General features: G+C 27.1%; 4 protein-coding genes across 8 annotated transcripts in view; 1 reads left to right on the top strand and 3 right to left on the bottom strand.

Moving 5' to 3' along the window:
• LOC114872851 (GATOR complex protein NPRL3) overlaps nucleotides 1-1,619 on the bottom strand; it is a 35,671-nt gene extending 34,052 nt beyond the window's left edge. The window contains exons 1-5 of the mRNA XM_029180547.2: nucleotides 1,275-1,619; nucleotides 902-1,173; nucleotides 707-802; nucleotides 402-620; nucleotides 8-341 (exon numbers count right to left, since the gene is read on the bottom strand). Of these exons, the coding sequence (XP_029036380.1) occupies nucleotides 8-341; nucleotides 402-620; nucleotides 707-802; nucleotides 902-1,173; nucleotides 1,275-1,436 (1,083 nt within the window). The 5' untranslated portion in view covers nucleotides 1,437-1,619. The remainder of the gene's footprint in view (nucleotides 1-7; nucleotides 342-401; nucleotides 621-706; nucleotides 803-901; nucleotides 1,174-1,274) is intronic.
• Nucleotides 1,620-1,962: 343 nt separating this feature from the next.
• Nucleotides 1,963-5,671, top strand: LOC114872949. Of its 5 annotated transcripts, none has more exons than XM_029180714.2 (6): nucleotides 1,963-2,294; nucleotides 2,708-2,945; nucleotides 3,203-3,305; nucleotides 3,540-3,804; nucleotides 4,241-4,394; nucleotides 4,534-5,671. In XM_029180714.2, exons 2-6 carry the CDS (start codon nucleotides 2,708-2,710, stop codon nucleotides 4,716-4,718), a joined length of 945 nt encoding a protein of 314 aa, XP_029036547.1. In that variant the 5' UTR covers nucleotides 1,963-2,294; the 3' UTR covers nucleotides 4,719-5,671. The 5 variants fall into 5 exon arrangements, with proteins under 5 accessions (XP_029036547.1, XP_029036550.1, XP_029036548.1 ...); XM_029180717.2 differs by having other exon boundaries at nucleotides 1,963-2,466; XM_029180715.2 differs by having other exon boundaries at nucleotides 1,963-2,484.
• Nucleotides 4,974-7,817, bottom strand: LOC114872950 (charged multivesicular body protein 1b). The gene is made up of 5 exons (XM_029180719.2): nucleotides 7,010-7,817; nucleotides 6,726-6,952; nucleotides 6,229-6,549; nucleotides 5,954-6,098; nucleotides 4,974-5,849 (listed from the first exon to the last, which is right to left on the bottom strand). The coding sequence occupies exons 2-5, from the start codon at nucleotides 6,745-6,747 to the stop codon at nucleotides 5,738-5,740; spliced, it is 600 nt and encodes a 199-aa protein (XP_029036552.1). The 5' UTR covers nucleotides 6,748-6,952; nucleotides 7,010-7,817; the 3' UTR covers nucleotides 4,974-5,737.
• Nucleotides 7,818-7,921: 104 nt separating this feature from the next.
• On the bottom strand, nucleotides 7,922-12,069 carry LOC114873013 (protein phosphatase inhibitor 2-like). Its single transcript, XM_029180847.2, has 4 exons — nucleotides 11,619-12,069; nucleotides 11,099-11,269; nucleotides 8,876-8,955; nucleotides 7,922-8,497 (listed from the first exon to the last, which is right to left on the bottom strand). The coding sequence occupies exons 1-4, from the start codon at nucleotides 11,696-11,698 to the stop codon at nucleotides 8,253-8,255; spliced, it is 576 nt and encodes a 191-aa protein (XP_029036680.1). The 5' UTR covers nucleotides 11,699-12,069; the 3' UTR covers nucleotides 7,922-8,252.
• Between the last annotated feature and the right edge of the window lie 234 nt (nucleotides 12,070-12,303).

The raw sequence follows: 12,303 nt of genomic DNA, 5'->3' as shown, positions 1-12,303 counted from the left end.
TATGTACTTGTAAAAGGCAGAATCCTGGAAATTCTTCGGAAAATATTTCTAACAACTGATTGGTAATAATAGCATCTGGAGAAACAACGTAGACATTACTTTCACAAAGGGGATAAATTATGGTAGCTTTGGCCCAATATACTAAATGACCAGTTAATTGAAAAACTTGTGTAAGCGTCAAATCAGAATCAGCAGCCAATGTTTGTAAATTTTTCAAAGGACTGTACATTTGAATTAAACGTTTAAGAGCCGGTGAAGAATCTATTGGAAGCGAATCCAATAAATCTGACGGTTCGATAAGCAACAATAAACCATGATAAGGTCTTAAACTATTTAAACATCTGTAATAAAATTTAATATTTAATATTTAGTTTACTACGATCATTTTTTGCGATACTAGCCTGTCTATTATTTCTGGATTAATGACGAATCCCTTTTCATGGGATTGATGAACTTTTTGTGGGAGACAGAAACGCACTTGAATCCATTTGTTGATCATAATATTAATTATACCAGAAGTACTAAGACTACTAAATACGGACTTTAAGTCACGTGCAAGTGAACTTCTTTGTAATATTAATTCGTACGGTGATTCGTCACAATCGCTTTCACCTTCTGATCTAAAAAAAAGAAAAAAAAAATATATGTAAATCATTTGAATAATGTATAAATGACTTGAATGAATACAAATAATAGATACATATACCTAGTAGCAATTTCATCATGAGTAGAAACCATAATTTTAATTTCTTCTGTTAAAAATCCGCACCTCCTTTCTTCGTGCCTTAAAGCTATTCCAAGTCTGAAATATACAACCATTTATATTTTTTCTAGTCTTATTTTGAAACTAATAGTAAGAAACAAGATAGTTTCGTTTAAATATCATTTATATATAACAAACCTTGTGCTTAAATCATAATAACATTTTACAATAGAATGACTTGCTTGCGCTTGAAGGGCAAAGACTATATTGAAAAGCATAGAAGAATTAACTTCTTTTAATCCATGTGATGGAACTAAAGTTGGATGCCCAACAAAACGTACATCATTTACTTTTAGCTCAAACTTTTGTTCGCATAATTCTGGTTTAACAGCGAATAAAGTTGATAATACTTCATCATTTACTCCGGTTAAGTTTCCATTGCTTATATTAGAAGTTGGAAAAGGTAAAGACTGTTGATAAAATTTATTAAACATTAAACAATCTTTTCGATTATTTTCATAAATTATATATAAAAATTACAATTTGTATTACACTACTAAACAAAACTAACCTGTAATAGATCTTCTGTAATAGTGAGTGAATATGGATTTCTCTTTTTAGTATATTGATTAGAATCTCGTGTGTGTTTTGTTGTATGCGGATATCGGAACAAAAGTCTGTCGCCTTTACTATCGCTTTTTACAAGAATTATACTTAATGGGTTTATTTCCATAATTGTATATAATTTTTATCGATGCTAGAGATTATATAAATAAAACTCTACTTTTAATAAATTACAATTCAATGAACTTTAATTGTAATTTATTGAATACGAGTAGATTTATATACTATTTGTATACAAAACTTTCTCGGCCTTCTCTAAACAAAAACTTTTTGACGTTTCCATCGTAATGGCGGACAAACCGGCAACCACGTGGGTTTGCGCTGCATGCTGGGTATTTAATTTTAAAGTTTTATAGCATTTGTTTCAACGTTATTTTGACACTTTTACAATATATAGGAAAACAAAATATTTTTCATCGAAATAATTAAAATAAGGCTGCTAGAAATTAATTTAATGAATATATATGTCTTATATGTATAGGCTTTACCACTTTGTACCGTTTAAATTGTACATACATACATCATTTTTATCGCAATGTTCAATTATTCTTGAATGTGTTAATAAAGTATATTTTAATTTACATATATGAAAAATAATTCCATTACTTAATCTTATTTTATTTGTTACTGCCAATACATTTTATACACGTTTAAATAAGAAAAGGAATAATTGATTTTATAATTTGAAAAAAAGCTTAATTGATATTTCGTTGTACGTGCAATTATGCTGAATATCTTAAAGTAAGTTGTATTTGTTTTATAGATATTTCATTTGTTCAATTAAATATAATAATAATTAAATCCATCGGCAGGAGTCTGAGCACGAATAAACAGAAATTTAATAAATACAGCTCGCGAAATTTTCGCCGTCGCGTCGTTCAATAGAACAACGCGTGCGCTGTTCTCTTCCATACAACTCAATAGACACCCTTCTGATAGTACTTCCACAGGGACGTCTTGCTTAACGGTGAGAGTCTATTTTTTTTACTGTCATTATTGCGTGATATGTGTTTATAAATACGTAATATAATGTAAATCATCATTTTTAAAATTCATTTGCATTAATTTCTCATTAAATTAAAGATAGTACGAAGAAAAATATTAAATCTCAAAGTGTCTTTTAACGAAAGAAATCAAAGGTATACGTACATACATATGTACGTGGTATAATAATTGCTTAGGTATTAAATTTATATTCGGGTGTAATGGACTGATAATGCTATAAATAATTTATTTCGAGTTAACTTATTTACTTTAAAAATATACTTTAAATAAATCATGTACTTGTTTGGAAATTATCTTAAAATTTTATGGACAAATACATTAACTTAAACAAGGTATGAGATTATACATTATTTGTTTATTTTACTTTAATTGTAGATGAAGGATTTAGATTTAATAATGAACAATTCTGACTGTGCGTCGTGTACCTTGGAACCACCGCCTGACATTCTCCACATACCACCGCCACCGTTTCCAACTGTTCTTCAACAGGGTTCCGATTTCTATTTACATGCAGATTTGTTATCATTTCTACCACATCTTAATAATAGCCCGTGCAAACACTTCTGCGATCGGCGTTCCGAAGGGGTGCAATACATAGAAATGCCTCAACAAGGTTTCTTCTAATTCAATTAATTATGTTATATCGATCTCTACGCATTAATTAGACTATTAAAAAATTTTACGTTTAACTTTAGGATGAAACGAAACAAAATTAAGTATAATTCAATTTACATATTATGTTTTAAGTATTTTGTAGTTACAAAACAAAGGCGCAATATGCGATTTGAATTTTTTCGTTAGTAGCATATTAAATTTCTTGCTTCTAACTAATTGTAAGAGATTATATATAATTAAATTCTCTAATTTTAGGTACGGTGTTCGATGACACGTGGTTATTGGTTTTAATATCATCTTGTGTCGGTGTAATTTTTATAGGCATAATATTAGCAACGTTGCTCTTGAAATGCAAATTGTAAGTATACATTATATTTCTTTAGTTGTGCTATAAAAATGATGTCCAAGTTTAGTCATGCATTCGCGCTCACTTATTGATCGACATTGCGCGCGATATTTTAAAAACCTCTCCCGAGTGAAATACAGAAGCCTCGCAATTCCTGAGAATTGCGTTTTCTAAATAAAATATAAATGATGTAATTGATAAAATGTATAATAGTTCTCTAACATTGAAAGAAAAATTATTTTGTAGTAATAGAAGCGGTAAAAGCAGCGTGATTTCCATACCAAACGTAACATCCGGCATACAAACAAAAATGGGAAGAATTCAAAATGAAGCTGTACTTTATCCTTGCACGACTGATGCTATGCAAGATAGTCGTGTTATGTGGGCTACACTTACACCACGGGGTACTACAAGACACTATTTAGAGGAACATACATATGAAACAATTGGCGGCGGACAATTCCATAAACGTGCCTGTTCAACCACACCAACTGAACATGTAAAACTCAAGGCAATTTAATGATATTATGGTTATGCATTTAATAATTCCTTAACTAAGCTATTCTCAACTTTGTCGTAAATGCGTACCGTTAGGATCAACATTTAAGAATTCCAATATCATTAACGATAAGTGTACTATATATCGCTTGTTGAGAACAGCTGTTTTAATTTATTAACAATGTACAAAATTTTACTATTATTTAGATAATAAATTTAAATAACAGGATTCGTTAACTCTTTCATTTTTGCAATCATTTGTGAATTATTCTGTGTTTCCTGAAATTTAAAAAAAAGAAACAAAAACAAAAAACAAAAAGGTGAATAAAAATTAAAAAAAAAAAAACAAACCAACTGTACAAACAATTGATGTACATATTTTTTTACAATTGCACATTTAAAATATGCAACAATTTTAAATATTTGAAAATAGGTTGTTGATTTTCCAGACTTACGCAGATCCGCCGGTTGCTATGCCAATTCAGAATCAGCTGAAGGACGACAAAGCATTTGATAACACTGCGTTTGTAGATTATGAAGAACCTTCCTTAATAAAAAATGATTACTGTCAGCTTAATGATACTTTGGATCCAAATGAGTTAGGTAATATATGTATTATTACTTATTATTGTTTTAATTAATGTACTACGCATACCTTGCTCGAAATCTCCCGGTCTTCCAGAAATTTATTTGAAAGCCACGCAAATTGTATATGCATAATTTAATGTTACTTTAATTATAGGCATGCAGAAAGGAACATCGCGTCCCCGTGTCAGTTCACCAACGAGAATTGAACATCCAAATTTACCACCACTTAATCTTTACCCTCATAAACATTCTTTCCGCAAAAATTCTGCTATACCACAAGCTTCGGATACACTAATTAGAAATAGTATTACATCATCTACGTACATTCCTACTATATAAATTTCATCAATTTGAGTATTTCATCATACTTAAGCGCTTATAGCATAAGTAACGTAACAGTAAGTTTTATATGCATTACCTACTACGTATTTAATTATTCTAAACGATTTATAAGTTAAATAAAACAAGTTAATTACATACATTTTTTTTTTTACTCATAAACTATAAATATAATAATGTGATTACTGTTACCCAAACAATATGATATACACGTGTAAAATTACAAAATATGTGTATAAAATGAATATTATAAAAAATGATAAAACTGTTGTATTTGGACAAATCATTTACCTACGTTAAATTATAATTTTATTTATGTTATAATTAATTTTGTATTCCATATTATGTAGAAACAATTACTTGTCATACATAACAATGTTTTAGTAATATAAAATTTACAATGTTTACAAATAAAATTTGAAGCGTTTAAAATTGAAAAATTATTGAATGTATTAAAATTATATTTCATTTGTATATAATTTACAAGCAAACCCTTACAGAACGTTTCAACACGTTCACTATTTTATTGTACATGTTACAATAAATGTACATACATATATATAGTTTCAAATCCCTTTCAAAATACCAACAGATAATTTGTCAACTTTTTCGAAATATCACATTTCTTAATTCTACTCGTTTGTATGAAAATTTCTATAAAATGTGATTTTGCAATGACAAACATCTACATTTATTAGATAACATGTACTTATCATGAAACATATAGATATATTTATTTGTATAGCTAAATATACTTAATTAACTTAATAAAATATTCGTTCATTTGAAGTATTTAAACGAAACAATTATTATAGTAGACTTTATTCGTTACTAATTGTTCTTTTCAGATGGATTTGTATGAAAAAAGTAAATAAAAAATATATCTGTTTTTAAGACAAAGTGCGTTTTGAAAAATGTTTCTCTTTTTCTTCTTAACAAGTTAGTGCTGGTTAGATTAGGTAAGCATAGAGCATCATTTTATCATGCACCTATAATATAACTTTTTTATGTTTATGTTACTATTCGCGAAGTCTTGCTAATCGTTGTGTAAGCTCATCCTGTTCTTGACTAACAGTAGATGAACCTATAGTGCTTAATTGTCCAGATGGTAATTCCATATTCAATTCTAGACTGTAAGTAATTATAAGTAAAAAAATTTATTATTGATATTATCTTATATATTAAATTTAAATTCATTGCAACTATTATAGAAGAATTCTAAGGCAAATACTTACCCAGCTTCGTCTGCAACTTGCTGTAATAAATTATCAACATCGTTCTGTGGGACATTTGTAGTTGTAGTTTGAGACATAGCATTTTCCATGTATGAACTCTGTACATCTAGGTCTTCAAATTGACTTTCAAACTTATCCATTAAACCTGAGATTAAAGTTACAATACATTAACACCGATAGATTTATGTAAATGCTATAATGACAAACTTAACAAGCATATATTATTTTATATATTGATAATAATGTATTTAAAATATTGACTTGGTTTCTATTACCAGAAATTTTTTCTAAATTCATGGATTTCATTGCTGCATCCATAGCTTTTACTACTCCGGCCATTGACTGGGTAACTTTACGTGTAGTTAAAGCTGTCTGTACCCTGCTAGCTACAGCATCAACTCTTGCACTCATACGCAAGTAGTTCAGTGCTTGATTTTTTTGACGAATAGCATTTTCTGCATGGATACGTGCACCTTCCATATTACCTTTCTGAATTGCTTTCTTTACTTTAGCCTTTTCAACCTTTTCTTCTTTTTCACATTTTTTCGAATTTCTTTCCAACTCCTTCACAGCAAACTTAAGATTAAATAAATTTTCTAAAAGCTCATTTAAGAAAATATTCTTTCCTTTATTTGTTCAAAAGTAATAGTAAAATACTTTGATATTTCAAAATGAGTAATGACATTTGATTACATCTCATATGAAATGATTCATGTTATATTTTAAGTTACACAGATAAGTAAAATATGATACATTTTTATAAAAAGGATACTTTCCATCTGAGAGACGGACATAATTGACTGTTCGGCCCCCGTTGTGATGAAATGTAATAATAATAATAATACTGTTAAATAACAGAACCGATTTTCTTCGTTTACGAGAAAACTGACCCGTGTTAAATATTACAGTTTAATCAAATTGACTGTCGTTCAAGTTTCGGTCCAACTGGCATAATAATCACTTTCAACACAAATCTTTAACTAAATACGATTACTATTTCTGAAAATTTTAATACACTTCAAACAGTGACTACAGATCCAACAAGACTGGACATACCTTTATTACCAGAGTCATAATTTTGTAGGGTCCCGGACATCCCAGGGTAAGATTAAGTCTGCATTACCAACAAGAGGTCTTCATATAGAGGAAACAGTCCGTTTTACCATTTCCTCTCTTATCATATCTCGCTGGGGCATGCATGATGCAATTACTTTATCGACTATAGTATAGAGTGTGCAATATTTGAAAATTTTAGAAACATATTTAACAAATCATTTGATAATAATTTTAGAAATACGTTCCTAATAATGTATTACTTTAATAATTATAGCCAGTTTTAAGAAAAAATTGTCAATGAACGCTGCTTACGAAAAAATAGATAAAATATTTTGATTACCCTGTTTACTGTAAAATAAATATATTTTCAGTATTTGGTAAAACATTCAATCTGTTAAACAATTAATTTCTTATATGCAAAGTAAAACGCTGCGAGACTAATAATGCACTGCATAGCAAATAATTAAAGTAATATTAAATAAATGGACACATGGCCAATATTATAATTTTTTGGATGGATTTCAAAACCAAGTAATATATGTATAATTAATATAATAATTTATATCGAAATAAATAATAACAATTTATGAATTAAAATATCAGCAATTAGTAATTGCTGTTTAAATGTTGATTAAATAATTAATAATTAATTCAGCTCTTTGTTACAGCATCAAAGAATATTATAAAAATACTGTGATTTTGTCATGATAAATAAATAGATGTATGGTTGCATTTTTGAATTTTATACATAAGGAATTATGATACCATTAAATGTAAAGATACAGTAAAGTTTTTTTTTCTTCGCAACCTTCTTTCATATAGAAGCAAAAGGAATAAGTACTATTTAGAATTTAATAATATTGTCAAATGAATAAAGTCGCTGAAGCACTGAGAATAAAAAACTAAATTGAATAATTATTTAATTATTAATTATTTATTTATGATATTAACTAATTATGTACCTAATTGACTACATATCCATGCTAAATTCGTCGAGTAATTAATTATACTGATTACGTAATAAGTTAATTCTTGAAAACTGGTAAATCGATCAGTTAAAAAAATTTATTAACTTAATCGTTTAACTAATTTAAAACAGATATTATTGTTAGAGTAGTTAAAGAATTACTTTATCTATCAACTGTCATATAATGGCGAATAAATGTTTCATAAACTCAAAATGTCGAATAAATGAATTCTAAGTTTCAGCGATCAATATTATTAATGAACGTCCGTTATCATATCATTTTTGTTCTGTTGTATCACAGGATGGCATGCATTTGAATCTAACATCAAAATTGATTTGTTCTTCTGAAGGAAAAGAACCACCGTCTTCTTTTTCTACATCTTCTTCATTATCTTCATTTTGTTCAAGGTCCTCATCCTCATCTTCTTCATCTTGTTCAAGTAATTGTTTTCGAGCCATCTGAACAACTTGCCATTCTCGATAATGACTCTTTCTTTTTGCTTCAAATGCTTTTCGTTTTTCTAAAATTTCGTAAATTAATTGAAATTACCTTTGTTATTTAGTATTATAATAATTGAATAATTAATTTTTTCTTTTTTGTAGACAATTTATTTTTTGCGTATTTTGTTTTTAATATCTTTGAATCTTTCATAATAATAATAATAATAATATTGATAATAATAATAATAATAATAATAATGATAGTAGTAATAGTACTAGTAGTAGTATTCTTTATACTAAAAATTTACCAGTCTATTATAGATATTGTTTTATTTTAAAATTTAAGTATTGTAATAAGTTATATACATATATATCCAAATTGTTATAAGTATGACTAAATTTTAATGACATTTCATTAATATAAAACTTAAGGTTAAGCATTATAACTAATTCCCTACCTCTTTCCTCAGGTGTTTCTTTTTCTTCTTCATCTTCGCTTGATTCTTCAAATATTTTTGGTTTACTACCTCCTGCCAATCTGTAAAAGTTAAAAGATAAATTATTAGAAATTTATTTTATAACAACTTCAATTATAAAATCAAATGTAATATGTGCGCAATTTAATAATTTTATTAAAATAACAACTCTCTTGTTTTGTTTAAAAATTTCTAAAGATCATATATTATCTTTATACATATATGTATATATATATTGTGCAGTAATTTTCACAATTCTTAACAATATAATAACTTGTTTTATCATTCTTTTTAATAATAAAATAATAAATTTATAATAAATCTATTTTTGGAATTTGTGTATGAGAAATTTATCAACAATTGTGCCAAAATACTGAATATAATTCTATTTCTCATAAATACACGTGTACATACATGTACATGTGTTATTGTTTCTTCAACATTGTAAAATACTAATGTAATGCTGTAAGCTTTAATCAAAGCTACTCAACTATTTTTCTTTCTATTCTTGTAATACATGCCAACTCCATTTAAGTGCTTAAATAACACATAGTAGAAATGAATATTTTTCTGAAATAGGTATAGATGTAAGAGTCTTTTGGAAGATGTGTAACATCTTAAATCAGCAAAGAAGTTATGATAGGTATTAGTTAAGTAAACTACATTTTTTTGTATGACGTACAGTTATGAATTTTATTAGGTTGATGCAAAATAATTGTGATTTTTATCATATGTTCGATACGTAAAAACCACATTTATTTTTACACCAACCGAATATTCCATTATTTATTGTAAAAATTGTATGCCTGATTGCTGTTTTTAATCTTATATGTCAATTAAAAAAGAAAAAAAAAGGGGACAGTGTATCTTTTTGTATTCCACCTATTTTTTTATTAAATGAACTTATTATTACACATATAAAGTTTTTACTCTTTTTACTTAATTATTAACTTATCATCGTTTTACAGCTTTGATTCAACTTTATAGATTAGATTTGTACCCTGAGGCTGAAAATACATAAAACGCCTAAATACAGGTGCATTCAATTTTGACAATTAATAACGTTTAAAAAATTATAACTATAAGTCATATGACTCTCAACTTCAGGATGTTACATACCTTCTGAAATCGTTTGTATATTTCTTGGTGTATATATTTCATAAAAATTATTTGAGTATAACATTTGTACATAATATGAACCATTTCAAAAATTGGTCCATTTACTTTGAACTTGAAAACTAAATAATATTGTGCAGAGGAACTCGAGTAGTTTTCCACACACGTAGTTCTTTGTATGCAGAATTACTGAAAACAATAAAGGTATGTGACTCTAGGAAGCAAAAGTAGCAAATGTACATTTCAAAAAACTCTAAAACTTACCAATGAAGATTTATTCCAATAAATAAAATAAATCAACATAAAATATCTACATACATTTATACACATTTATTATATTGTTAACATTCAACCCCAACATCAACACTTCAGCATTATGTATGTAACAATGTTAGAACCTAATGATGATGATGATGATGATGATGATGGATGATGATGATGATAATGATGCTGCTTCTTAGTAGCAAATAATTGCATAATTTAAATTTGATAGCTGCCATTTAAGCGAATCCTGGTATAAAATTCTAAACAAATAGTATAAATTAGAGTAACTGAGGAATTTAAGAGAAATAAAAAATAGCATATTGTAAATTAAAGCTTAACAATGTGTAATTGTTAAATTTGCTTGATACATGCTGTATTATAGTTTTTTAGCATTGCCTCAAAAATTCAGCTATACTACATTAAAACTGATACTTCAAGCCCAATGTTTGGGCACTGCATGAGCAAAATAAATGTTGATTTATTTCTTAACTTGGACATATGTATACTATTATATTACTGCACCATAAAATACATTGCAAGTTCTTAAAATCTATTGTAACAATAATTATATTAATCTAATGATATAATATGAAGTATGTATGTTTATCTTTTATATTAGTCAGTTTTAACTATTAAGATGTTACAATCATTACAAGGCGTAAGGTAATACTGTTTAATTACTAAATTCATTGCAAAATTATTTTTAACTGTTTAACAATGCATCTTTTAAGTGTACTACAATTGTTTTTTTAAATTTACTTATAAAAGAAATTTGTAACAGAGAATAAAATGTGTACGTTTAATGGAATTAACCTACACACTTACTTAGCAGCAACAGCAGTAGAATCTAATTGATCAAATTCAAATTCATTATGCAGGCCTTCATAGTTGTATGGGGTTTTTGGTTCATCAATCTTCATGTGACCATAATCTTTTTCCGCTGGATGCAATGTTGCTATTATGTTCATCTCATCCCATTTTGTTTCTTTACTTGGTCTATAATAACAATTATAATACATTACAAACTTTAATTCAATAATAATATACACTTAGTGTACTCTAAAAAGGGTTTAATACTTATAATTTTTCTTTAAATTATAATTTCTATGCAAATAAACAGATATTAATTTGTGATTATACAATATAGTAAAGTAAAAATGACATTAAAAAATCAAAGAACAATGAGTTTATTTGACCTAACCTTCAAAAATAATTTTAAAACCTATCCTATTTAAGTGGTAACTGATAACTAAAGATTACTCTTTATTATACAGCTTCTTAAAATGATGAAACTTAAACTACAATTTTGATATAAGACAATTTAATGAATTTTAATCATTTTTACCTAGGTAGATCCGGATTATCGAAACTGCTAGATAATTTCAAAATTCCTTTAGTAGGTCGTTTCGAAAGATTTTCTGCCATTTTGAAAAAACTTGATTTACAATTGATAATTATAAACCATCACGAATTTATAAAACCAATATTTCATTACAGTGTTCTGACTAAAATTAGAACAGATTGATAATTATTTACAACTCTTGTCAATTTACCACCATAAAATTTTAAGATTTAAACACAAAATAACCAGTTATAATTGGTGCCATGTTGCACAAAACCTTATACGGTGCAAGATATTTCAGATTTTACTTTGCAATACTTTGTCATTTTTACTGTAACGTTAAAATCGATTTCTTAATAATTACTGAAATATGGAAAACAGAAGAATTATAAACGTAAATATTTTTTATCTAACAATTTGTCAAATGATCTTTTAAGAAATTAAGAATCGTATGTAGGTACACAACAGAAACTTTATATGCATACCAATATACAGACCAGATATTAGGAATTTGATTTAGCGAGTAAAAGTAAGATTTTAATCCAATAAAACTAAATAGATTAAAAAATAAAAATAATATATATAAGTCTATATGTATACATTTGTTAGGTTTTGAATGGTATGCACAAATGTATGTGTGTATTTATGTATACATATATATACAGGATGTCTCAGAAGGCGGTCTCCC

Source organism: Osmia bicornis, chromosome 15 (assembly GCF_907164935.1).
Source record: "Osmia bicornis bicornis chromosome 15, iOsmBic2.1, whole genome shotgun sequence".
Taxonomy (NCBI): Eukaryota; Metazoa; Arthropoda; class Insecta; order Hymenoptera; family Megachilidae; genus Osmia; species Osmia bicornis.
This window is presented reverse-complemented; position numbering and strand designations above follow the sequence as displayed.

Excerpts from the sequence above, each read along its gene's own strand:
- LOC114873013 (XM_029180847.2), bottom strand. The coding sequence starts at position 11,698 with ATGGCAGAAAATCTTTCGAAACGACCTACTAAAGGAATTTTGAAATTA. Across the intron at positions 11,270-11,618 it reads GATAATCCGGATCTACCTAG|ACCAAGTAAAGAAACAAAAT; the intron begins GTAAAAATGATT and ends TTGTTATTATAG. Across the intron at positions 8,956-11,098 it reads TCTACTGCTGTTGCTGCTAA|ATTGGCAGGAGGTAGTAAAC; the intron begins GTAAGTGTGTAG and ends TAACTTTTACAG.
- LOC114872950 (XM_029180719.2), bottom strand. The coding sequence starts at position 6,747 with ATGTCCGTCTCTCAGATGGAAA. Across the intron at positions 6,550-6,725 it reads GTCCGTCTCTCAGATGGAAA|AAAATTTATTTAATCTTAAG; the intron begins GTATCCTTTTTA and ends ATGAGCTTTTAG. Across the intron at positions 5,850-5,953 it reads CAAGTTGCAGACGAAGCTGG|TCTAGAATTGAATATGGAAT; the intron begins GTAAGTATTTGC and ends AATTACTTACAG.
- LOC114872949 (XM_029180714.2), top strand. The coding sequence starts at position 2,708 with ATGAAGGATTTAGATTTAATAATGAACAATTCTGACTGTGCGTCGTGT. Across the intron at positions 2,946-3,202 it reads CATAGAAATGCCTCAACAAG|GTACGGTGTTCGATGACACG; the intron begins GTTTCTTCTAAT and ends CTCTAATTTTAG. Across the intron at positions 3,306-3,539 it reads TTGCTCTTGAAATGCAAATT|TAATAGAAGCGGTAAAAGCA; the intron begins GTAAGTATACAT and ends ATTATTTTGTAG.